The following is a 27,820-nucleotide window of genomic DNA, read 5'->3' as shown; positions in this document are numbered from 1 at the left end:
CTGGCTTAATGCCCTTGGCTTAATTTAAAAGCAAGTGTTTTAAGCAAGTAGGATTGAAAAATAAAACATGATTAATGCCATGAAATTAAAGCTGTCTGCTAGTACAAGCAATTAATCTTGAGAGTTCTGAGCATTGTTTGCTGAAGAAAATGCAAAATGTAAATATTCAGAGGCAGAAGCATTTCAGCAAAAATATAAATTATTGAAAGTGAATAAGAGAGCATCTTCCTTAGTGGCATTAATACTTCAATGCATTCAATAGAACAGAGTATAATTTAGTTTTATTTGAAGATAGCCAGTACATTTTTTTCTTAAGGCTAAAAGTTATTGTTTTCTAAAAGCATGCCGACTCTTTTTTCACACCTGGAGGAGAATAGAGACTTGTAAGACAGTAATCCGCGTAAGTGGGAGCACAAGCTGTAACATGCACTTTAGCATGAGTAACCTTAATTTTAGGTAGTTAGTGCCTATGGGATTTCAGGATGGATATTCAGCAGAATTACAGGGTTAAAGGAAAGGGGGAATTGTTGTGTCTTTCGGCTTTTCGCCACAGCAGAACTCCGGTCCGCTAATGATTGCCAGTTGATTTTTACATGCTGAGTTGCCGGCCCTAACGCACTACCTTCAACGAAGGTACGCCCATTCATGCATGTCTCCACAGTAGACGCTCTAGCTGAGACTCGAACGGGACAACGTCTTGCTTTGAGGCAACAACGCTTGTTAGAGGAGCTCCAATAGTGATAGAGGAAAAAAGATAACGGTAGATTTGTGGTAGTAAGGGGCTACTGACAAGGGAGGAGGATTATACTGGCTTGTATTTGTCTTCCTCCAAAAACTGCTAGTTTGGAGCTTATGAAAATTTGGGGTGAAATTATCAGCTTCAGCAGGGAATATTACTTGTAAGTGGGGAGTAGAACTTGATTTGCATCAGTGAGGATGTGTCTGGAGGGCCTAGAAAGAAAAATATAACAAAAGAGGATAGATTTCTGAAAAAAATATTAAAATATTTGGTACAAAAGATACTAATTCAGTAGTAGGAACTCTTGAGAGAATTTGCATATTTATTTATTTATTGACATTTGTTGACTGGGAAAGTCCACTGGGTTAGAAAGCCATTCTCAGTGGAGGCCCAGGGAGAAAAGCTCCACAGTTACAGAATGACAGTATGCTGTACAATTATTATACAAAAAGCAAATATAAGTTGAAGAGATGCATATAAAATACTTAAACATACTTTAAATCACAGAAGAATAATAGACATTAGAACAGTAAACATGCTTAAATACAGCTGAGAATATTCATATTATTCCCCAAGGTACAATAACTGGACTAGACTAGATAGAAATTATATTTCACAGGAACATGTGCATTTAGTTGAAAGTTTAGCCACACATCCAGTAACTTGTTTCAGACTGTGATATAAAAATGAGAGAGTGGCCCTTTCCCACCTACTTGTTAAAAAGAGAGTTATTAGGGAAGATAGAAATTTTGGTTTCTTACATATTATCGCAACGAGATGTTCGTGGTTGAGAAATGCATATACCTACAGACAAACGAGTGCCTGAAACACTACAAAATGCTGATCATAGTCCTCACTACAGGCCAAAAACTTTACATTTAGTGTCAGGAGCAGGAACAATTTAAGAAATATTGTTCCTGGTTTGCGTGCATTACAGCACGCTTGAGTATGTCTGTTCTCGTAGTGTCTGTTGGAATATTTTCACAGAGTAGTGCAACAGCCCTAATTTGCAATGTTATCACAAAAGTAATTTCTCTTGTAATGACTAGTGATGTGTAAACTACTACGTGCTATTTGTAAAAGTGGTAGTGGCCGGCATGTGAGTTAGTTATAAACATGTGTGTGTATGTTAAAGCATGTGTCTACGGATCTACTTCAAGCATTGTTCATGCAACAGTTTGATCAACAGAAAATGCTGCCTTTGAATTTGATATCACTTTTCAGCCATGTTTCAGAAACTGCTGTTGTCTGTGATGTGAGTTTCAATTATTCTAAACCTTTCTGTGTTTGTAAAAGGGGATGTGTAGGGTTGTACGTCAGGCAGTGTTTCTACAAGATTTAGATCAGCATTATAATCTGCCTTTGAATAACATCATTTGGTAGCCACTTTAACTGGAAGCATACGAAGTAAGACCAAATTTGCAAACTGACTGTATGATTCAGCTCCAAAAACATGTATTGAAAGTTCTCCATTAAACTCTAAAGACAGGAAGGCCAGTACTTCTGTGAAACATTTAATCAGTTATTTGCAACAGCTATTTCTTTGGCTAAAGTGAAGTCCTGCCTGCATAAAAAACACATACCAGATTACAAGTACATGGCTTTATTGCTAATTTTAGGACCCAGCATGGTTGTAGGCTGTGTGTGTTACAACACATGATTCATGACACATGTCTGCTTGCAGTTAGTTGACAACATCCTGGCTGCATTTCTTAGTTCACCAATGTGAAATAACAGTAATTAGGACTTTACACACCCCTGTTTTAATTACAGATAAAGTCATTTTGCAGAGATGATATGAATTAAAGGAGGTTACAAATCTGGTTGCGATAATACGCAAGTACCGAAATTTCTTCAGAAGTTATAGCAAGTGAATGGATTAAAATGAAAATGGAGTTGAGTAAAAAGAGTTTTGATTAAGAAGTAATGGGAATTATTTAGAGGGGCTGAAAAAAATTTAAGGTACTGCAAAGTAAGGGGAATCTTGCAGAACGAGAAGTGCTGCAAATGCAGAGTGCTAAATAGAAAAATAAGGGTGTATCTGGATGGTATGCATGAGTGGAAAGATTGCTGTTAAGCAACTGTTTTTTGATTAATAACACCAGAGTACAAAAACGTTTAGCACAATGACTTAGTTGACAAAATGTAGAAAGGGTTGTCACTAAACCTACTGATCCTGTAACAAGAAAAATAACCAGAGATCTTATAGTGGTATTGGAGATATTTCAGAAATGTTATGAAAATTTGTATAAAACCTAGAAATGTGGACATCAAGAAAGAGCACACCTCTAAGTATTTATGGAAGACTTAAGCATTTCAAGGCTAGAGGTAGATGAGGCTCAACGGTTAACAGTTAATGTAGGAGGAGAAGAGAGAAAAATGGTGACATATAATCAATATGTAGGAAAATCTCCAGAAACAGATGGTATTCATGTGGAAGTTTAGAAGTTAGGAGGGAAGAATGTGATAAAGATCTAGAAGGTTTTGTGTAACAGTATTTTGAAAAGGAGGGAAATACCAACAACTTGGAAGAAGGCAGTGGTGACTGTAACACCTAAATATGGTAAAGAACTATCATACCCAGCTTCATATAGATCCATTTCAATTTTAAGCCATGAGTATTAAGTGTTTATGGCTGTACTAGCTAAAAGAATGTCAAAGGTTTTGCCAATCTTGATAGATATGGATTAGTGTGGTTGCGAGGAGGTGAGGTAAACATTTCATAACATTAATAGAACAACGATGATCCAGAGAGAAGCAGAATGTAAGAAAATGCCACTGTTGTTGGTGAGTCTTGATGAGAGAAAGCATTTGACAGAGTAAGCTAGGATTTTGAGTAGGGCAATGGAAGCATTTGCATTTTCTGATACATAAATAAGGTTAATTAGTAGGATATACGAAGGATTGGAGGAAAGAATTAAAGTGAGAGGGTTCTTGTATGATAAGTTGTGTCTGAACAGAGGAACCAGGCAGAGGTGTCCTCTTTCCCCTTTATTATTTGCTTAATATTTAGAGCCAATTAAAATAATGTTTAGAAGTTTATTAGGAGGATATATGAAAGATCAGAGGTGAAAATTAAAGTGGGTAGGCTCCTCTCTGATAATTTCTGCTTGAGAAGAGGAACCAGGCAGGAATGTCCTCTTTCTGTATAGAAATAACAACCAAGCATAATCCAAAATCCAAGACTACAAAGGCCAGGATTACTCCCAAATTTTATTAAAACATAAATAAAGACACTCTAGCGCCTCAGCCCAAAGGCCTTTCAAGAGTTTAAAAACACATAAAAAACTCACCCTTAAATATTGACTTTATTAAAAAAAAATAATTAAATAATTAAACGTTCAACTAATCAGTACATTCACCTAATAATATTATAAAATTTTCCAATTAGATTTTACATTCAGTCCAGCAGGTATCAGTGTCCCATACTTCAAAATAAATATGGTTTTCTTATAAAGCTATCTTTAAGGTTTTTATTGATGTCAATGTTTAAAGGAGGGTTTTTTGTGTGTTTTTAAACTCTTGAAAAGCTTTTGGGTTGAGGCACTAGAGTCTTTATGTTTTAATAAAATTTTGGAGTAATCCTGGCTTTTTAATCTTGGATTTTAGGGCTGTCCTCTTTCCCCTTTGTTATTTGCGTTATATTTATAACCATTAGCAAAGAAAATAAGGGACTCAGAAATTCAAGGATATACTTGGTATAGTAATTAAGAAAAGTCCACTTTATTTACAGATATTATTTTGTACCTGATACATCCAGAAAAGGACATCTCATTGATGTGGAACACCTTGAGACAGTTGCAAATCTTTTTGGGATATAAAATGAATGAAGGTAAAACAAAGGTTATAGCCATAAAATACATACCCACACATCACTAGGTTCAACAATACCATATTTATGGGAACCCCATAAGATGAAGCATTGAGGAGTATGGATTAAAAAAAATTCTGTTATGGCAGCTAAGGATATGTGAGAAGAGGCTAAACAAAATATAGTACAAAAACTGAGAAACTGGAAGCTCTTGTTTATGGATGTGGATGGTGAAATACAAACATTGCAATGCTTTTAGTCCCTTTAGTTTTAGAATACAGATCAGACATACTTTATCGACCAGAGGAGAAGTTGCGGACAACAATAAAGAGTTGAAGGAATTTAGCTAAGAGGGAAAGGGTTAAGTGGGATAAGCTGATCCTTCCAATAGAATAAGGTGGTTTAGGATCACCTTGTCATAAAAGGAAATACTGCCAGCCCTGGAATTTTGTAAATAGTTATATGTGATTTGTGACTGTCTGCATGATGCAATTGTTTGGGTTAACTCTATATTAAAACTGTACGTTATGTGCATGTTAAGCTACTGGTACAGAAGTATGTGTTGAACAGGGTTTGTACAGTACGGAGCTTAAGAGATGTAGCCAGAGTGTGTGTACCCTACTTGAAAAGAACAGAAATGTATATAAACTGTTCTACCTGTGTAAATGTATATGTTTTAACAGTGGGAACTAGAGCATAGAGGGTAACTTGCAAAACTTCAAGAAAATAGTTAAAATTAAATTGTTTTACAATTGTGCTATAATAAAAATTAGTTTCAAAGCAGCAATGAGACAGGATGTCTAGAACTAGGGAGTCTTCTGCATTATATTGCAAGTGTTTTATTGTTTTATGTCTTCCAGCAGTTTCAAAGATCTGCAAGGTATGTATTTTTCACAGGGAGATGCTAAAATTCTGGCAATGAACAAACAACCAAACCAAAAACCACCTCCAGAGGAAGCCTTAATAGGCTAAAATAGTAAAATGAAAAAAAGCTTCCACCACAACGAAATGTTCACTGAGAAATTCTGTTAAAATGTAGGCTTTAATAAAACGAAGAAATAAAAAGCGCAAATTGTGCTGTTCAAGTTGCAGGTCAAACAGGATAAGTGCTTTCAGTTAAAAAATCTTCTTCAGATCCTAGTGTGTAGACCTGACTTACTGCTGTTAAATAAAGATCCTTAATTGCTCAACCAATCACATACAGCGATCAGATGCACGCTTTCCTTAAGCCTCCATTTCATTTCTTAATTTGGCTTCTCTCTTTCAAAATAGGTTTAATAGGAACTACTCTGTTGAGCCCTGGAAATAAATTAGCTCTGAGGTTCATGATCCATTTGCTTTCTTCCTTTTCAGTTTTGTTGACAATGTCTCCTCCACGGAGGTTAGTAGTCACATTCGAGATAACCATAAAGCTAAATGAATGCCCTGGATTTTCAGACACATGTCCATATAGGGCATTGGTTACCGCTTTATTTTTGATGTCTTAACAGGTGGCGAAGTATCTGTTCCTTAAACTTTCTATTGGTATTTCCTACATAATAGGCTTGGCACAAATTACAAGTGCCAACGTATATAACATTCTTGGTGTTGCAGTTATCAAAACCAGAGAACTTATAGCATTTGTTAGTTACTGGGTGAACAAAACCATTGGAACATTTAATGTGGCTGCAAACTTTGCAAAAGCCACATTTCCAAGTTCCTAACCTATTTCTTCCTTCTGTTCTCTGCCTGTTAGGTATTCCATCATAGTTGCACAGTAAATTCTTTAAGTTTTTCTTGTTTTTATAACCAAACTTAGGTGTTTCCCCTACAGTTCTCTTAATTTTACTGTCAGCAGTTAAGACTGGCCAGAATTTCTTGATGCTTTCACGGACATCAAAGGAGTCTGTGCTGTAGGTCATCATGCATCTGAGACTGTTGCTGTTCCCACCTTTCTTCACATCACTCAGCTTCCGCTTCGAGTAGTACGGTTGCCCTTTGTTGTATTGAATGGACATTGCTTTGCCTTTACTCATGACTAATTGTTTTCATTATAGCCTCTTGAAGCAAAATTCTGTAAGAGTTTGTCTTGTTCCTGCAGAAAATCATCGTTGTCAGTACAGAGCTTGGATATCCTGGTCACTTGATTTTCAACAATATTCTGAAAAACATGTATCGGGTGCATGCTATTGTAATATAGCATATGGTTCCTCCAATTTGGTTTCCTGAATATAGTGGTGCCAATTCCTTTGCTATTTATTACTCATTGAAATTCTCACGTCTAAGAACTCGATCTCACATGCTGACATTTTCACTTTGAATCTTAAAAAGCTAGTCGCACTTGTAAAATAGTTGACTAAATCATTTAGGCGTTGCATACTGCCCTTCCATAGGAATATAACATCATCCACAAACCTATTGTAAAAGATGATGCATTCCTTCCATTCATTTTTCATATCCATTTCCCATTTAGCTAGGACTGTATTGGCATAGCTGTGTGCAAAGGGGGTGCCCATGACTACCCCCCATTTCTGCCAATAGTAGCTCCCCCTCACCATAGAGGAACACATTGCTCTCCAGGACCAGTTCCAGGAAGCTGCAGACTAGATTCACATCTATGCTTACTTCAAAATGAGAGGCAAAGTCCCTTACTGCTTCTATTCCTAGATCGTTGGGTATGCAAGTGAATAAATTGTTGACGTCCATCGTCACCAAAATGAGGCAGAATATTGTTGAAAATTAAGTGACCAGGATATCCAAGCTCTGTACTGACGATGATTTTCTGCAGGAACAAGACAAACATTTACAGAATTTTGCTTCAAGACGCTATAATGAAAAACAATTAGTCATGAGTAAAGGCAAAGTAATGTCCATTCGATATAACAAAGGGCAACCGTACTACTCAAAATGGAAGCAGAGTGATGTGAAGAAAGGTGGGAACAGCAACAGTCTCAGATGCATGATGACCTACAGCACTGACTCCTTTGATGTCCGTGAAACTATCAAGAAATTTTGGCCAGTCTTAACTGCTGACAGTAAAATTAAGAGAATTGTAGGGGAAACACCTAAGTTTGGCTATAAAAACGAGAAGAACTTAAAGGATTTACTGTGCAACTATGATGGAATAACTAACAAGCAGAGAACAGAAGGAAGAAATAGGATAGGAACTTGGAAATGTGGCTTTTGCAAAGCTTGCAGCCACATTAAATGCTCCAACAGTTTTGTTCACCCGGTAACTAACAAATGCTATAAGTTCTGTGGTTTTGCTAACTGCAACACCAAGAATGTTGTATACAATGGCGCTTGTAATTTGTGCCAAGCCTATTATGTAGGAAAAACCAATAGAAAGTTTAAGGAACGGATACTTCGCCACCTGATGGACATCAAGAATAAAGTGGTAAGCAATGCCCTATATGGACATGTCTGAAAATCCAGGCCATTCATTTAGCTTTATGGTTATCTTGAATGTGACTACTAACCTCCGTGGAGATGACATTGTCAACAAAACTGAAAAGGAAGAAAGCAAATGGATCATGAACCTCAGAGATAATTTATTTCCAGGGCGCACCAGAGTAGTTCCTATTAAACCTCTTTTGAAAGAGAGAAGCTGAATTAAGAAATGAAATGGAGGCTTAAGGAAGGTGTGCATCTGATTGCTGTATGTGATTGGTTGAGCAATTAAGGATCTTTATTTAATAGCAGTAAGCCAGGTCTACACATTAGGATCTGAAGAAGGTTTTTTAACTGAAAGTGCTTATCCTGTTTGACCTGCAGCCTGAATAGCACAATTTGCGCTTTTTATTTCTTCGTTTTATTAAAGCCTACATTTTAACAGAATTTCTCAGTGAACTTTTCATTGTGGTGGAAGCATTTTTTTCATTTTACAATTTCTAGCAATGGGGGGGTTTCACCTGGGATAGTCAAATGACAGTGATGTCATCTTGCAGGTATCCCAGCAGCAATATTTGAGATATTAATTTAAGAACTCTGAGGAAGAGACAGGGCATTTTGTATTTTGTCTTTGTCCTAACAAGAATATCCACTCACCACTTCTGTACTTGCCTTGCTGTAAGTAAGTTAACTAGGGTACAGTAATTTCTTTTAGATATAGTTAGGAGTATAGTAAAGTTTAGTTAGATGTTTTCTGTATTTATTTGAGACTGTCCTGTTAAATATTTTATGTGATTTTGAACTCTGAAGCTACTGCGATTTAGAGTATTTTCTTGTTCTTTCATCATCTATTATTAAATGTATTTAAATCTGTCTTTATATTTAAACCTGTCTTTGTGGCTGATATTTGTGAAACATATTTAAGCTCTTAGAGTACTTGTATATCTATTTGGTGAAACAGTGGGCCACTCCTAATTGCCTGGCTCTTGGTCAAACTACCATTTGGGTTAATACTAACATTATACAGTAGGATTGGACACCCTTTGTTAAGGGTCATAAAGTAGCTGATAAGGGCTTCTGGTGACAGTGGTAAGTACTGTGTGTGTGTGTGTGTGTGTGTGTGTGTGTGTGTGTGTGTGTGTGTGTGTGTGTGTGTGTGTGTGTGTGTGTGTGTGTGTGTGTGTGCGTGTAAAACAAATCTCCAATAGTGTGTGTGTCAGCTACATGGGCAGAGACCCATAGCACTGTTTCGACAGAGAGACTGTTGGTGGACTTGGCTTGGAACCCTGACTGAGGACTAAACGCTGTAGCTGTGCCAGTGGGGAGTCTTACTGGGGATCTGGAGAAAGAGGAGAGACCAGCCACAGACTGATTGTAGTCTCTGTGTGCTCTTAAGGGAAATTGCACTTTACTGTGTGTGTACTTGTTATCCTCCCAGTATGTACGTCCCCCCACTGTTGCCAGTGGTGAGGATTGAGACTCCTTGATTACTGGGTCAGTGCAGGAGCGTCACACACCTGATTAGAAGGGATATTTTACAGCTATACAATTAAGGCTCATATACATAACATAAGTAGAATGAAAGTTATAATTCAGAGTGGAAAGGTATGATGATGAAGCAGGTAGGAAATTAAAAAAAAAAATTTTAAAGAATGGGATTTTGGATGCAGATCCTTAAGGAGAATAACAGCAATACAGAACATTATACATGGTGGTGGTGCTGCGGTAGTGTTATCGCCTCACAGTAAGACGTTGTCCGGTTCGACTCTGAGCTAGAGCGTCTTCTGCGTGGAGATATGCATGAATGGGTGTACCTTTGTTGAAGGTTGTGTGTCAGGGCTGGCAACTCGGCACGTAAAAATCAGCTGTCAATCATTATCGGACCGGAGTTCCGCTGTGGCGACCCCTAACCGGGAAAAGCCAAAAGACACAACAACAACAACAACAGAACATTATATTCATAAAGTATCAGAAAGCATTCTAAATACTAAGCCAACACAAGAATGAGGAAAGGAGATTTTGCTGATAGGGATGACTGCAACTTGGGGTACAAGAGAGTAGGAAAGAGGGGACTGGAATTTTCTGGAGAAAACTGGCAAAGGAACCAAGGTGTTGGGAGCAAATTAAATAGAGAGGAAAAGGTAACAGAACAGGATGAAGCCAAGGAGACTGGTGGACTGCAGGCTGGAAACTGCTGTCATAAGGGGGAGTCCTATCAGGGTATAGGCAAAGAGAAAGGGGTCGGGGAGGCTTAAGTGGAAGACCTGCTCTGTAGAGTGTTTATTGAACCTAGACAGAAGCTGCTGTTCAAAAGGGATAATTAGTGGGGCATGTAAAATATTACACTATAACTATAAGAACCAATTAGAGGAGGTTAGAAAAGACTGGGAAGAGAGACTGAATAAGCAGTTTATCAGGTAACTATGGAAGGACATACGTATGGTTTCCAAGTATGCAAGAAGATCTGAAAGGTTTAGAAATTTTAATTTTGTTTGGCATTATTTGCTTATGTATTTTTATACCCCAAGCAGACTCCAAAGAATTTTACCTCAGACAGATGGCAAATGTTGAAGTGTGATGGAAGAGAAAACAGCAAGTGGGGACATGTGTTTTGGGACCTTAAGGATTTGGCAGATTTGAAAAATTCCATACAGATTAGTGTTTCAGAAATGGTGGGTAAAGCAGATGGGTGTAACTAAGGAATGATTATTTTGTGCTGGAAAACAGGATCTGCATTGTCGTGACACAGCAACGCCTTGTTAATTGTTAATTCTGGTGGCTGCCAAAAAAGGAATTACTATAAAATGGAAATAAAAGTGTAAAGAAACTATATCTAAAGTATTAAATATTTTAACAGCGTTAAGAACTTGAAATGGAATCTTGAGAAACGGGAAGGAGCAAATTTTATAGAAATGAAAATTGTGAGAGCAATACATGCAGAATAATGCTCTGGAGGAGTGAGATGCAAGAGAAAGCAGGAATTGAGCAATTTATGTAATGCTGATAGTTACAAAAAATAATATACGTGATGTAAAATGCATTTAACTGAAAACATGTTAGTATGATGCATTTTCTTTTATATTAATGTACGTTTGCCTGTGCCTTAAGTGATTTAATAAAAGTGTTAAAAATAAGTTGCTGATGTAGAAATGTGCTGCTGTTTGTAGTTATGTTTACATTGCTATAACATTTTCTTTCTTTTTTACTTTAAAGATACGAATGGTGATAGTTTCCTAGATGAGCAAGAGTTGGAGGCTCTGTTCACCAAAGAGGTAAATTCATAATAAAGTAGCGAGGCAACTGTCAAGTGGGGCCACAGTTTTGGTTACCTCCCTGGGGAAACACTTTCTGCAGAAAATAATTAAAAAATGTGCCACATCACTTAATACCCAGCAATATTGCATGTAAATAGAAATCCCATTTTTACCATGAAATCTGTATCCTTTAGTTCAGTGAGGATTTCCTCTATTTAAGTCATATATTTTACATGCTATTACCTATTGCTTTTATAACCTTTTTCACAAAATGTAAATAGTTTTCAGCTTTACTTACATCAGCACTCTCACAAGGCGTTCAGGGATCCCAAACCAATAAAATGCAAATGTGTTTGAAAACTCAATCTACTTTATATTATGACTTGAGAAAACATAGTGGGATTAAGCATGATTCTGTTTGTGCTGCCCATACCATTACGAGAATTCATGAATATTAGCATCATCGCACAGCAAAGGTGGACTGAGTGGGACATGTGCCCCTGATAGCAACCTGAAGGGAGCACTGAAAATTAAAACAATAATAAATAAGCCGTCAGTTAATTGATCAGGATCACATCTTATGTTTTTTAATGATAAATTACCTTTTAATAAACAGAATAAATGAACAGTTTACAAAGTTGTCCATAATTGACTTTGTCTCTTATAGACAGCTGGGGAGCACTGAATGGGTGTGCTGCCCAGAGAGCCAAATTTCCTTGTCAAAGCTATGATTAACAGCAAAAGATGGTTTATAAGCTGTCATTACTTATTTGTTTTGGCTGGTTACAGCCTGCCAAATAGGTATGCTGCACAGAGCACCATATTCCCGTGTTACTGCCATAACAACAGTTTAAATTATCCTGTTTTCTTTATGCACAAGGCATTAAAATAGGCCTTAGCGGATAACTGCAAGACATTGTCTTGTGTATTAAATTTTGATTGTTAAAATTAATATATATTTTTTTATGACTTTTAACTTTGATTTCAGGGTGGTTGTTACTACTGTCTTACTGTGCTTTCCTCTCCAGTTTGACTCCTGGTTGCAGTGGCTTCTGTGCAGAGGCAAAAGATTCTTTGTTTAATTAGGTTTTTGCAGGGTGCTGCAGTGTCCTCCTACTTCCCATTGGCTTGCTTTTGGTAAAGTTGCATTCCTCCAAACTGCTTTTAGATGTGTACTGTGTGGGTCTGCGTGTGTGTGCATGCACATATTGCAGTCCATCCCACAAAGGATTAGTTCTCTGCCTTACACTCTCCGACCAGCTGTAGCTTCCCTCCAACCTTTCACAGGAAACAGTGGGTATTATTTAATGAGCGAATATTTAAATGAATGATTTGCCTTAACTGACATTAGCTCCCAACTTGAGGTTGGTAGTAATGTCTGTTTTTTTCCTTCTTGGTTCTTGGGCATCTTTTTAGTAAACATGGCAGCTTGCCAGACCCTTTAGTCATATGTATAATACTGCCTCATGTCTTATCTGAAGCTGAAGATGTCTTGATAGAAGTACAAAAGTGCTTACTAATTTTGTTAAACTTATTTTATATTTTCATTCTTGGTTTAACTCTTCTTTTTCTGCTGTAGTATTGTTTTTTATTTATATTAACTAGTTAATTTATATATTACTGTTAGGTTTTACTATGCTTTACTATTCTGACCTTCGCCAGTCAGCTAAAAATCATATCTTCTAAATAAAATCTAATGCATTTGTCTCCTTTAAGCAACATGTCTACTAGGATGAAAGTTTCTGTCATCACAAAGAACGTTATTCCCTTTAATTTGACACCAAGAGTGTTACTATAACTTGAATTTAAGAAAAAAAAAACAATCTTTCTTTTTGTTGCCTGTGTCTGATTCTGCTGTTTCTGTGTGTTTGTGTGTGTGTGTGTGTGTGTGTGTGTGTGTGTGTGTGTGTGTGTGTGTGTGTGTGTGTGTGTGTAAAACCTCATATTGTTTCTCTTTGTCATTTATCACAGCAGCAATGATTATGGAAAGAATAGCTAGCCAAAGAAATCTGCTTAAAATCTAATAGTTATAGCCCTATCCTGTTTATAAAAAGCATGTTCAAGAGTTTTAAATGAGGGAAAAACATCATGGGAACACTAACATTCAAGTTGTTACACTTTGGTCTAAGAGAGAAATAAAAGAATCTGGAATTACAGTTTAGAGGCTTAATAAAAGCAAGTAATTTAACAGCTGTTTTCATAGAAGTTTCGGAACTGCTACTTAAACAGTTCTGTTAAGAAGCTTGCTTCTAAATACATCTGTCCAATCACAACCCCTTTTCCCATTTTTGCACATGAGGTCAATGTGTCACTTCATCAGTGACAGTCATCTAGAGCCGAGGTTCACACCACCTGGTAGCTAGCTTTGCCGTGGCTGTTCTTCCATGTCACACACTTGCATGACAGTCACACCTATGGCCAATTTAGTGTGTCCAGTCCACATATTGCATAACTTTGGAATGTAGAAGGAAACTCTTGCAACACGAGAAGGACCTGCAGACTCCATACAGAACATAACCCGTCTGACAATCGAATCAGAGAACCTCATGCTAACGCGATAACGCTATCCACTGCATGAGCTTGCTTCTAAATTAAAAATATATATAAAAGAAATCACAGAAGAAAACATATTTATTCTAACTTTAGAAACAAATTAAGAAAGCAGTAATTCTGAGTATTGAGCTTGTAGGACAGGTGAGCAGCGACATCTGTGGTCCTAATCAAGAGCCGGATCATTGTCAGAGTTTACCTTGGGGTGGATAATGGTGCCCCCCAGCCATACCATTAACTCCCCAGTTACTATAAAATGCTGCTCAAACCTCTCTACTTTTATAGTGATCACATATATATTTGGATTTAACTTGAAACTTATTTCAGGTTTTACAGCAAAAACAGTTGGCCTTTTGCTAACAAAGCCAAAAACTCTCACATTGCAAACAAACTTAGCATGAGCAACAGTAAATCTCACTTTAGGTGAAAACTCACATTATTTAAAGTGCATCTGCTAAACAACTGAACTACAAGATAAAAGTGCTGAAATTCATATTCAAGTAGCATATAGTGAAGCACTGATTAATTCTCTGTAATTTCAGTGATTTAATAGAAACATACCTCTCAGATGTACCTTAGTAATGTTCCTCATTCTATGTCATAAAAAGTCCATGTTCCACACAATTCCACATTGAAAGATTCTGTCACACATTCAGTGGTAAGAATTTTACTTGGTTCCAGGCTAAATCTCACTGATTCATTTTACTTCATAAAAAGAATTGTTAAATCATCCTGTGAGCTTCATAGTTGAAGTTGCTAGTAAGTTGCTATGTGTGTGGTAAGGCAGCTACAAAAAAGGAACTGTTGGGAGGACAGTTCCTCAATCCTTCCCTCTAACAGAGAGTTTAGGGCTATGGACCAGTTTGGAACTTGGACATATGCTTCACCTAATTATGCACTTAGGGCACTGAATTATTTAGCCCATTCAACAGATTTTGGAGAGACCTGACCAAGGAGCTTTCCATATCTCTCTAAGGTAACCTGGATGTGGATGTTCAGAAGACTGTGGACTCCCAGCTTTCTACCTTCTAGACTACTAGAACAGGTAGCGGCATTACCATGTGTCAGCACGCCTGGATGCATCTGTGTAATTTTGTGGAAAGCTTTGAGACCTTATATGTTAATGTCTCTTCTGATGGCTCCACTTTGTTTGGACCAAAAGTGAAAGAAATGCTAATCAGATGTCCACTAGATAGTAAAACTCTCTCTGGAGTGGGAATCTGTTTGCTTTTCCACCCCTCAGAAAACTTATTCTAGGAATCAGCTGGCTTGAAAGGTGTTCTGTAAATCTCAGAGCCCTTATCAGGATGGTCATGGTGATGGACCTTCTTGTGGCAGAGGAGGCAGCACCAACAATGGATATCACCCTAGAGGCAGAGGAGGATCACATAACCAGAATGTTCTCACTCCATTTTACCACAAAGCCTTCCCAGCACCCCGAAGGGTTGCCAGACTGCTACACTCTGCACACGCAAGCCTGGCAAAACACAACTACCGATTCTTATCTGTTGAACATAATTCCTGAAGCTACTCTAACATTTTTCCTTTCTCCTAAGAAAAAAAAAAAAGTTCCCGATGTTCCACCCAGTCATTAGGAGCTCACAGCAGCAAAACTTTCCAAACTGCCAGAAAAAAGTCATCCAACCAGTACCAGAAGACCAGTTATCAGGAGTCTGTTCAAGGTTCTTTTTAATACCCAAGAGAACAGGGGACCTCAGACCCATCTTGGACCAGAGTCATTTAAATTAATACGTCAAACAGACAAGATTCTGGATGGTCACATTTAAGTCCATTTTGCCTGTACTGAGGACAGTCGATTGGATGTGCTCCATAGATCTCGAGGACTAGTATTATGTGAAGATAGAGAAGCATTCAAGGAGGTTCCTCCATTTCCATTTGGAGGCCAGTTATTTTCAGTTCAGTGCCCTGCCATTCTGTCTCACCACAACCCCCAGGGTGTTCACCAAGATGATAGCATTTGTGGCAGTGTGTCTTAACCTCCTGGAGATCCTTGTCTTCCCTTGCCTCAACAGTTAGCTCCTAACCACTACCTCCTGATTGGTTATCGCACCTTCGGGACCGTGTGCTTCATATGATGCAAGACCTAGGTATCAGTTAGCCTAACCAAAAGTCAACTTTCCCCTATTCAACAAATAAATTTTTATTGGATGCCACTTGGATGCAGGTTTACAGATTGTTAAGCTTCCCCACTCCAGACTGCTCCCCCTACACCTCACAGACACTCAAATACTAATGGCCTCTACAATCGTCGTGGTGCCATTATCTAGATTTTACATGAATACTTCAGTGGATTCTAGAGGTGCAGTGCTCCCAAGCGTATCATCCACTTCATGCAAAAATTTAGCTCATTCAAGTCTCCAGACAGCGTATGTCCTGTATGTCCTGGTGGGTAATATCTGCTTTGGTGATAGGACAGCCATTCCTTATGGATCCACCTGTGGTTGTATTGACCACAGATGCATCCATTCTGGGGGGGGGGGGGGGGCATTTTGAAAGGAAGATCATCCATGGTAGTTTGTTACATCCAGAGGCCAATCTTCACTTCAGTGTCATGGAGATGAGGATAGTCCTGCTAGCATTGCAGGCATTTCCGGATGTCCTCTCCAGTGGTGTGTTATCTGTACAGACTGACAGTATGTCAGTAGTTTGGTACATCAGCAAACAGAGAGAGGAACACGCCTCTCTCTCCTATGTCATGTGGTCATGAGACTTTGGCAATTGGTGATGTCTTCTCACTGCTTTCTAATAATACATGTACCAGTGGTCAGCTAATGTACTGGAAAACAAGTAGAGTAGAACCATCTTAATGCCTCATGAGTGGTCCCTCAATCCAACAGTGACAGCCTTGATTTTCCATTGATAGGGCCAACCTTGCTGCGACCTGTTTACATCCTACCTAAACAACAACTGCAGCAATTACTATGCCCTGATCCTTCCACAGGGGCAGTCACTGAGGGATGCTCTACTCTACAGCTGGTCCCTGGTCGCCTCCATGCTTTTTCCCATTGCCCTTGATAAACAAATTCATCCAGAAAACAAGAATATGCAAGCCCAGGATGATCCTCATCCCTCCTTTCTTGCCCCGACAAATGTAGTTTCTCTTCTTGTTGCCTCTACCAGTCCCCATTATTATCCTTATCCAGACCTATTAACACACCCATATGGACTCCCTCCTCTGGATCAGAAATCCATGACGTTGACTACTGGTTTCCTCTAGTTCTGACCTTCACCAGAGATGCCAAGCTCCCTACTTTGGTTGTTCAGACATTGTTCTGCTTGACAGTGGCACAGGAAAATAATTTTCTTGGGTGGCAAAAGCCAGGGTACCTTTTTGGCTGTGCTTGTATAGGCCCCAGGGCCGATAGCCTAGTACCTACCTATGAACCTATATCAGCCTCTCAGAACATTGCACTTTGAAGATGTACCATAGCAAATGGAAGAGATTCACCTTCTGGGCTATATCAAGAGGTTTAGGTCCCTTCTGTGCCTGTTATCCTTTCCATTTTAAAATTCTTGTTGGAACTTTTTCACAGTGGCTCCAGTTATTTCACTAAGTGCAAATGGCAGCTATCTCAAGTTTCCACACAGGCCAGAATGACAACTCTGAAGCTTCCTTGAGAGTCTAAGGCTTTTTTTGAAAGGAACCTTTCTCCTTCGAACACCTATCAGACACACACTACCTCCCTGGGATATTACTATCATGCTACAGGCATTGACCCTTTAAACAGGCAGCATCACCTAGTTTTTAGTTTCTTTCTTGGAAAACAGTTTTCCAGGTGGTGGTTACATTAGCCAGGTGCATTTCAGAGATGCAAGTACTTTTCTGCAAGCCTCCTTATCTGGGCTTTCACAAAGTAGCATACTAAACCAATCAGTAAACCTACCAGTCTTCTTTCCCAAGGTATGGAAAAAAAAAGGTAAATACATTTTACACATGCTGGACATTCATCATCAACTTGGGTTCTGTCTTCCTAGGACAGAGCAATTCAGAAAATCTGACCAGTTGTTTGTGGATTTCTCAAAACTTATGTTGGGCAAAACAGTTGTTAAAGTTACACTTTCCAGATGGTTATCAGAGTGCATTTATTTTGCTTACAATAAAAATGGCTTGTCTTGGCCCATTCAGCAAGGGCAGTAACCAAATTAACAGCCTTTTCCAGTAGGCTGCCTGTTGATGACATTTGTGCAGCAGCTGCTTGGTCAACAGTTCACACTGTTGTATGTCATTACAAGCTAGATGTACAGTCTAGATCCTGTTCTTTTGATTCCACCATTCTCAGGAGCATCCTTATTTGATACCACCCAGGCCTGTCAGCTTGGGAATCTGACCAATAGTTGAACTGGGTGAAAATAGACAACATGGGATATGCATGTTATGTACTTACCATAACAATAGGTCCATGCTGTCTGATTTTTGTCCAGTTTAACATCCCTCCCACTTGCCCCCTTCCAAATTGACACAAATGGGCTTCTGGTGACAGAGCTGTCTCTGGCATACCCTGACTATGAATAATCCTTACTGCCTGTCTTCCAGTCCTACCATTTCTTTCCTATATTCTGGATTTAGTATTGAACAGGGGTGATATGATTTTATGCATATAGATAGATGTATATTGATATACCATATTTTTAGGGCAAACTTGATCTGTGGTACTGAGGTGGAATTCAGAGAATTATGGGTAGGGGAGAAGTCAGAGCTGTGGAACCAAAGAGCTCCAGAGTCTGTGCCGAGGTCAGATCCGATAACCCATAGTTGAATTGGACAAAAATCAGACAACATGGATCTGTCATTATGGTAAGTATATAACTTTCATTTTAAAAATTAAACTAAAACAATATGTACTAGACACATGGCTCTGCTCTTGTTCCACACCAAGCTATAACCCTACACGGTCCTCGCCTTCCTAGACAACTTTTTTCTTTCTTCTCTGTTCACTTGCATGTTATTTTATAAAGCTATCAGATTTAACCTATGACAAGCCTTCATCCATTCTGTTTCAGTTGTTTCTACTCTTAACTGACTCTCCACTCTCAAATACTTCCTGCCTGTTTTATTTTGTTCTTCGTGTTTCACTGTTGCAGTCATTACATTTGTGTAATCTGCTGGCAGGTTGCCCTCAGTCGGCCTGATTAACAAAGTCTTGGGTCCTGTGTCGGTTGCTGTCCCTTCTATGACGTCAGGTTGTCAGGGGTATAAAACAAGCAGCCGACGCCATTTTCATCAGTCTTTCTTGCCGCTCTGTGCCCAAAGCAGAAGCAGTTCGCAAGTGCCAGTCGGCAGGCTCCTGAAATTTTCACTTCCGAGTTTCAGAACTGAAGTCTTCAACCTAAAGTTACGTACCCCGTTGGGGAAACTTTGTTTTGCTCCTTACCAATGTCAGTAAAAGTTAATAACTGTATTGTGGGAAGCAAATACCTCATAAGGATTTTCATTTGTACTGTATTCCTTGCATAGGCCCTGACCACAACATGCCTTGCTGTCAGTTATGTGCCAAATTTAACAAACGCACTATTAAGCGTCTGTATATTTTTGCATCTAAATATTTTGGCTCAAGATTTAACTATCCAGAAATGTCGTCGGTTAGCAATCCGACTACCGGAATTCACATAAAACACAAAGAAAAAGACAGAGACAGACCTTCAAGTTCCAAAACCGATGATGAAGCTTTTCCTAAGCCAGTCGCCAGTTCGCCGGTACTCAGTGAGGCACTTTCGCAGCCCCTGATACCTGCTACATTTGATTCGCAGGTCTCTAATGAGACCCATTCGGAGTCCGGTATGCCGCGAGACACTTATTGAACCCGCAGATGTCTCTACCTTAGATGGGTCCAGAGCCGCTGAGCAGGCACCGGCTTCTGAGGGTGTTTTCAGGCCTAAAGATTTGTATATTAAACCGACTCCATCTTCAAAAACAAGGCCAAAACCAACTTCCGTGTCTAAAAAAAATGATGCTTGGCCCATGTGCTCAGGCCCCTATGCCTAAAAAACAAATGATCAAAATGGCTGAGGATTTAATTAACTTGATCAGGGGTTCCCAACCCCTACCTGCTAAGAGGCCTAGGCAAGGCACTGATTATGAATCCTCAGATCAGGTTTCCATTTCTTCCGATTCCTCTTCTGATCAGAAATTATCTATTCCACCTTATGAGGACTCTGATGCAGAAGAATCCATCCCTTCTGCTTCTCCTCCTGAGGATTTTTCTTTTGGAGAAACTTTGCATACTTTAAGGGAATATTTTCATTGGGAGAGTCAGGATTTTTCAGAATCCAAAAAGAGGCATAGGGATTTCCTCCTCCTACCTCAGCATAGGCCTATGGCTATACCTCCTGTTCTAGACATTGTTGATGTTTTCTCAGAGTCCAGCATGGCTCCTGATTCCTTGCCTCCAGCTCCTAGTAAGCCAGACAGATATTACAGGGTTCCTGACTCCTACAAATTTATTTTTAAAAACCCTACTGCTGACCATGAAACAATTTCTCAGTGTTCCAAATCTGCTAAAAATCCTACCCCTTCTGATAGAGACTCCAGGGCTCTGGATAGATAGGGTAAGAAGGTATACACGTCTGCAACTCTGGCAATCAGGGCTTTAAACTGCCAATTTCATATGCTTAAATATCAGCAGCATGTCATGGGCTTACTTAAACAGAAAATGATGTTGATTTCTGACTGTGTGGAAAATAGAGTTATAGGATTTATTGCATTCAGCTGAACAAGTTGGAAAGCCTACTTTGCAATGTGGTTTTGATTCCTTGGAGGCCTCTTGCAGGGCCGCTGTAACTGGATCTGTGATAAGAAGGCATGCTTGGCTCAAGGAGCGAAATTGTTGGATGCTGCTTTACAACAGGATAGCCTATTTGGTAATAAGGCAGAAGAAGTTTTGAAAAAGATGGAAGATAAAGCTAAATCTATGCAAACTGTAAAAGATTTCCTACAAGTGCAGCCACCCAGGTTCAGTAGGCACTGGCCTACTAAGAATTGGTCCTTTCCAGTACCCACCAGAGCTGCTCAGGTCAAACCCAGACACTCCGAAGGCCCCAGGTTTCAGTCACAATGAACTTACAGAACAAAACAATGGGGTGCCTCCACCTCCAAATCTGGAAGTAGCAAGCCACCTCCCTACGGTAAACAGTCTCAATGACTTTCCTCTGCCATTTCCAAGCACTTATCTTTTGGCAGCCCCTTTGGAGGGGAAACTACCACTTCATGCACAAAAGTGGCATCTAATTACCCAGGACAAGTGAGTTTTAAATATAGTATCCCAGGGATACAGATTTAATTTTCACACGTTGTCATTTCCAAACGGATGGCCATATCTGCCTCCAAATCAGTGGGCAGAGGTCCAGAAACAAGTTATATCCCTCATGAATATGGGGGCTATACAACCTGTACCAGAAAAGGGACAAGGTTTTTATTCAAGACTTTTCCTGGTACCCAGAAAAGACAAATCATGGCGTCCGATTCTGGACTTATCCATTCTAAATACTTTCCTGGACATTCCAGAATTCAAGATGCTGACTCTACAACAGTTACTTCCTATGCTAGGCAAGGATGCCTGGTTGGTAACTCTAGATTTAAGAAGCTTACCTGCATATCCCAATCAGGGAATCTTGCAGAAGATACCTCCGCTTCAAAGCAGGTTATTTGCATTACCAGTTCTCTGTACTGCCCTCTGGCTTATCTACTGCACCCAGGGTCTTCACAAAGTGCCTGGCACCAGTAATTGCATTTTGCAGACAAATAAACATTCAGATTTATCCTTATCTGGACGATTGTCTAATTCAGGCAGAAAACAAGGACACTCTTCTACAGCATCTGGCATTTGTAAAAAGGCTTCTAACTTGCCTAGGGTACACCATAAACGAAAAGAAATTACAACTGGTACCCTCTCAAAAAATTACATTCCTGGGTGCAAGCTTGTATACAACTGCCCAGATGGCTTACCTCACGCCAAACAAATCCAATTGATGACTTCAAACTAGTGGCCACAAAAACCCAGGTATCTGCAAGACAAATTCTGCAGGCCTTGGGATTCATGGCTTCCTGCATTCTTCTAATCCCAGATGCAAGACTGCATATGAGGAAACTTCAATGGTACCTAAAAAGCTTATGGAGTCAACATTGTCACAGCCTGGAAACAGTGATTCCTGTCATTCCTTGCCTGCAGCAAGAGTTCCTATGGTGGGGCAGAGGCCTGTCACCAAAACAAGGGACTGTCAATTCATTCCACCCAAACCCTGACTACAGACTCATCAAAGTATGCTTGGTGGGGGGGTGCATCTGGCAGGTTGACGCATTCAGGGCGAATGGAGTCCAAACCAAAGGCACCTGCATATCAACCAGAAAGAGATGCTAGCTGTACAGAATGCTCTGACAGCTTTCAAGGACTCTCTTCATCCAGGACAACTACTGATAAAGATGGACAACACCACAGTCATGTGGTACATAAACAAGCAGGGGGGTACCAATTCCTACCCCCTTTGCAGACTAGCCATGGCCTTGTGGAACATAACCTTGACTTAACAAATACATCTACAAGCTCAGTTCCTGCCAGGAAAGCAAAATACTCCGGCAGACGAACTAAGCAGAAATCGTATGGACCCACACAAATGGAAACTGGATTCACAAATCTTCAGCATGTTGACACGCAAATGGGATATCCCAGACATAGATCTTTTTGCCTCACCCCAAAATTATCAGTTGGACAAATTCTGCACAAGAGTCCATCACAAAAAAGCTTGGAAAGTGGATGCTCTATCCTTCAGCTGGAAAAACCTAGCAGTCTTTGCTTTTCCCCCTTTGCCTTTTCATCTCCAAGGTATTACTAAAAGTCAGACAGGAAAAAACAAAAATTATTCTGATAGCTCCAGACTGGCCTCGCCAACACTCATACCCGCTCCTGCGCAATATGTCACACCTTCCTCCATGGTACCTGCCTCAGACACCTTAGCTTCTGTCTCAGCAGAACTTTCAAATTCTACACACTCAGCTCCAAACTCTGAATCTTGCAGCATGGCTGTTCATCTAATTTCAGCAGTTACATCTCTCAGCAAACCTGTGATGGATGTCATTGTAGAGGCTAGAAGGCCTAGTACTAGAAAACTGTATGCTGAGGAAATGGAAAAGATTCTGTGCCTGGACTCGGGCACAAGGAATAAGCACAGAAATGCCTAATATTCCTCAGATTCTGCAATATTTAACTGAGATGCTTCACAAGGACCTATCTTTCTCTTCCATAAAAATCCACACCTCTGCCATTTCAGCTCATTACAATACAGAGCCTCCCCTCTTTTCTCATCCCCTGCTAAAGCAGTATCTCAGAGGGGCCAAAATTTTAAGACCTCACAGGAGAGCACCAACTCCTGCATGGGACCTCAGTTTTGTGTTGGAAAAACTCACCCTGCCTCCTTTTGAGCCAGCTGCTACTGCGGACATAAAATTTCTCTCTTGGAAGACGGCTTTTCTTTTAGCAGTCACTTCAGCTAGAAGGATCTCAGAACTTCAGGCTCTCATGGTAGTGGAGCCTTTTATTATTTTCTACCCGGACAGGGTAGCGCTCAGGACTAATCCATCCTTTATGCCTAAAGTGGTATCTAGTGTGGCTCTTAATCAGACCATTCATCTGCAAACTTTTTTCCCAAATCCACAAAACAAGGGTGAGCGGATTCTGCATTCATTGGATGTACGCAGACAACTAAGATTCTACTTAAACAGGACAAAATCTATAAGAAGATCTGAGCAACTATTGGTGGCAGTTGCTGCAGGGACAAAGGGAAAGGGTATCTCAAAGCAGACAATTTCAAAATGGATAAGCCATTGTATTCATTTCTGCTACATGTATCATGGTAAACCTGTCCCCAAGGGGATCAGATCCCATTCCACCTGGGCTGCATCTACTTCTGCAGCCTTTCTCAGAGGGGTTCCTACCAGAGACATTCTAGAAGCTGCTACCTGGATCTCAGTTCATACATTCACCAAGCATTACCATTTTACCCTTCTTCTCTAAATCCAGAGCAGGCTTTGCCACTGCTGTCTTGCAGGGCCTTATAGCTGCTCCTAATGCTGTATAATTCCATCCTCCCAACCATAGCTTTGTGATTCTACCCACATGTAATGACTGCAACAGTGAAATACGAAGAACATAGTACAGTTGTGTACACTTACCATAAATGTAGACGCTCAAGTGTATTCACTGTTGCAGTCCTGGTTATCCACCCGCCAGCCCCCTACTTTTCTCTTTTTATACCTCTTCTTTCTGTTAATTTACTCAAAAGCCTTTTTGTTGTATTTGCTTTTATTTGGAGGTATGGTTTTGTGTTCTAAATTACATGTATATATTTATATATATATATATATTTATATATATATATATATATATATATATATATATATTTTTTTTTTTTTTTTTTTTTTTTGCTCCCCATTTGAGGGGCACCTGACATCTGGGGCAAGAAAAACTGATGAAAATGGAGTCGGCTGCATGTTTCATACCCCTGATGACTTGACGTCATGGAAGAAGGGACAGTAACCGATGCAGTACCCAAGACTTTGTTAATCAGGCCGACTGAGGGCAACCTGCCAGCAGATTACCCAACTGTAATGTCTGCAACAGTGAATAAACTCAAACATCTACATTTATGGTAAGTGTACGCAACTGTACTGTACTTCTTTCACTCCTCTCCAGCTCTAATATCTTCCTGTTTGTTTTTTCCTTAATCTTTCCCACTTTACTTTTTCCCAAATCCACTTAATGTAACTCCTCTAGCCCTAGACCAGGGGTCTCCAACCTTTTTAGTTCAGGGGCCACTTACTGAACATAGAGAGGCTCAGGGGGGGCCACATTACCATATTGAAGATTTAGCTGCTTTTCATACACTCTGCAGCCAGTGGTGCACCTCAGTCACCGAACAGAAAACAACTCTGCTGGTTTCAGAATTACTTCTGCATTCTTGTCAGACAGGAAACAGGCTTACAGCCTGAGCCATTTATAAATAGTATCCTTGCTACAACTGCACCAACACAAATGTAATGGTACAAATGCATATATTAGTTTTAAAAATATTTTAACTGTGCAAGTCCGTGTGAAATTTTTACCAAAAAGAATGCAACAAATGTCAAAAATCAGAATAAAAAAATGCAGCATAAAAAGGTGTTGGATGTGACCTGCAAGACCACAGTTAATGGGTTTCTGACACTGCTTGCTTTTGCACAGTGGAAAAGTACCCCCTTCAGCCTCAACAGGCAAATAAGCCAACTTGTCAAATGCTCGAAGAGCTCCTTTGAGAGAAACCTAGCAAGTACTGCCAAGGATAACCATAAGGCTTTTTACAGCTAAAGGGTAAGACCCAAGCATGTGCAGAACTGGTTGGCCAATGGTATCACGCACACTGACCCCACAAAGATAGCAAACCTGCTAGTGGATAGGTTTGGAAAAAATTTCACTCCCTTATCCCTCCTAACATATAAGCCCTACCCCAAACTTCCCCACCACCTTACATATCTGAAGAGCAAGTCCTCAAAGCCTTGTCCAAGGCAAAAAACACATTGTCTGTGGGACCAGATAATATCCTAGGCTGTCCACTAAACAGGTTAAAACATGAACTAGCATCACCACTAAGTACCCTTTTCAATCCTAGCTTAACTACAGGCTTTGTTCCTGTGGAATGGAGGAAAGCTAGTTATTTCCCTCCACAAAGTTGACTTAGCAACAGACCCAGGGAATTATAGACCCAGGGAATTATAGACCCATAAGCCTGACCAGCCTAATCTGTAAGGCCATGGAACATATCATTATGGACATTGTAAATAAAGGCATAGGTGACCTCCAAACCCTGGCACCTACCCAATTTGGCTTTGTAAAGGGCAGATCCTGCCTGTTAAATCTGGTGGATTTCTTTGAAAGTGTGACCAAGTCCATTGATGAGGCCAAATCTGTGTACACAGCATACCTTGACTTGACAAAGGCTTTTGACACAATCCCAAATTCAGGCATTGTCAATAAACTTAGCAAACAGAATGTAAACCCCATTGTTGTAAGATGGGTTGCCAACTGGCTCACAAATTGGATACACACTATCAAAGCCGGTGACTGCACATCAACTAGCAGACCTGTTACCAGCGGGGTGACGCAGGGGTCAGTGCTTGGCCCCCTACTGTTTGGTGTATACTTCTCAGAAGTTCAGGTCAAAACAAAGGGGTTGTGGTTGATCAAGTTTGCAGACGACTGCAAACTAGGTACAATCATTGAATCCACAAATGATGTCAGTATACTCCAGGAGAGTCTCATGCAGACCAACGACTGGTGTACTAGTCAGGGTTGCAAACTGAATGCAGAGAAATGCATCATCATTCCCTTCAGCGCAAACAATGTCCTTTCCCACTATCATATCAACAATACCCTAATTATCCATGAAGTGGTAAGGGGCCTGGAATCACAGGTTGACTGCGACCTTAACTTTGACCACTACATGCCTACTGTAGTAAGGAAAGCTTTCCATGTATCACACTTGATTAGTAAAGTACTAAGCCCTGCAGCAGAGACCTCAGACGTATCTAACAAAGAAGATCAAGGGCCTCCAGCATATGCCTTACACTGACCGACAAAAATCCTTATCACTATACAGCATATTGTATAGACTTCTTAGAGGAGACTTGCGCTTGGCCTACAGAGCAATCCAAGTCCCAAAACTAATGATCTTACTTCATATTTATAAATCAAATGAGTCTAGGGCTACCCATTCCAGGAACTTAAATATGACATAACTGAAGGGACAAATTTATCTCCCAGTGACTGCCACATCTTTGGAACAGGCTTACCAATTAATGTGAAACAAAGCACCTCTATGACACTGTTCATTTGGAACCTGGACAAGTGGATGGGGCAGCGTAAATTCTTACCGGGGATAATGCCCACAACCTTCCTGGACATGGGCAGCCATCACTAAATGCCATCTTTGGTGTTGACTAGCACGTCTGTGGTATTACATTGGGTTGAAATTTCTAGGTTTAAAATGCCTTCCGGTTTGATATCCTAGTAGTCTCCTATGATTGTGTGAAGCTATGAACTGTTAAAGTGGCAGTGTGAGGTATATCTGCCAAATGTGCATCTATGATGACGGATGTTGATTTGCTTTTCATATTCTTCATTCTGGACAAGTACTGCTCACAACAGTACATGCTGCCAAAAAGTCCAGTAAGCATCAAAAATAATCTTTGCAGAAGACTGTGCTATTTCATAGCATTTGCTATGATGCTTTGATATAGTTATGCAGAAACTGGCCAAGACTCGCCTTTTTTTTTTTAATCAATGTTTGACTTGATGGCCTGAACAAAAAAATCAAGAGTAAGGAAATATATTTAGTGTTGCTGGGAATAGTGCCTGCCTTCCTAAACCTCAGAAAAGTAAAAGGAGACATGCCCAGAGATGTATATTATTACTGCTGAGTGTCTGGGAGAAGAAACCAAAGCACTTGGATAAAATCTTCACAGAAAAGGACTTTACATACAAGGAGTGAACAGCCAAAAACTAATCAGGAAAACCAAGTGCTGTAATAGGGCAACACTGCTCAGTGCAGCACTCTGCCAGTGATCAGTTGCTGTCATACGCATCCTGCATAGACAGCTACTTACTGAGTGCAGTGCTGAAGCTTGACTGCTATAGAAAGTGAAAAAAAGAAAATTATGCACACTGCTTCTGCAAAGTCAAAATAATAAATCCTTATTCACTCCAGTGGAGCTCAGAAAGTTTGCTCTGTAACTTCCATGGGTGGAGCCTAAGCATTTTGACAATCAAATTATGTCCTCTCATTTCTCTGGAACCATATGGGTTATGAAAGAAGTATAAATGGCAAACTCTTCAGCACAAACTATTTTATAGTGGTAGTATTCTTTAGGTTCTAGGTCTTAAACCGAATTTTATAAGTCACAGTAAACACAGTAACTATTACATTTGTAATATTTTGTAAACAACTTACAATATCTCAGCAACCACTCAAGTTGCACACATACTGTCAGCAGCATCTTATTCATCTAGCTGAGAGCTTTCATATGAGGATAAGGAATTCTGTCTGGGTTACTTG

General features: G+C 39.8%; 1 protein-coding gene across 3 annotated transcripts in view; it reads left to right on the top strand.

Annotated features, from left to right (window-relative positions):
- Positions 1–27,820, top strand: part of NUCB2 (nucleobindin 2) — a 736,170-nt gene that overhangs the window by 386,075 nt on the left and 322,275 nt on the right. For all 3 annotated transcript variants that reach the window (XM_044082707.1, XM_044082708.1, XM_044082709.1), the window contains exon 9: positions 11,133–11,191. In XM_044082707.1, coding sequence (XP_043938642.1) covers positions 11,133–11,191 — 59 coding nt within the window. The remainder of the gene's footprint in view (positions 1–11,132; positions 11,192–27,820) is intronic.

Source organism: Protopterus annectens, chromosome 9.part0 (genome assembly GCF_019279795.1).
Source record: "Protopterus annectens isolate FY-2018-M chromosome 9.part0, PAN1.0, whole genome shotgun sequence".
NCBI lineage: Eukaryota > Metazoa > Chordata > Ceratodontiformes > Protopteridae > Protopterus > Protopterus annectens.
This window is presented reverse-complemented; position numbering and strand designations above follow the sequence as displayed.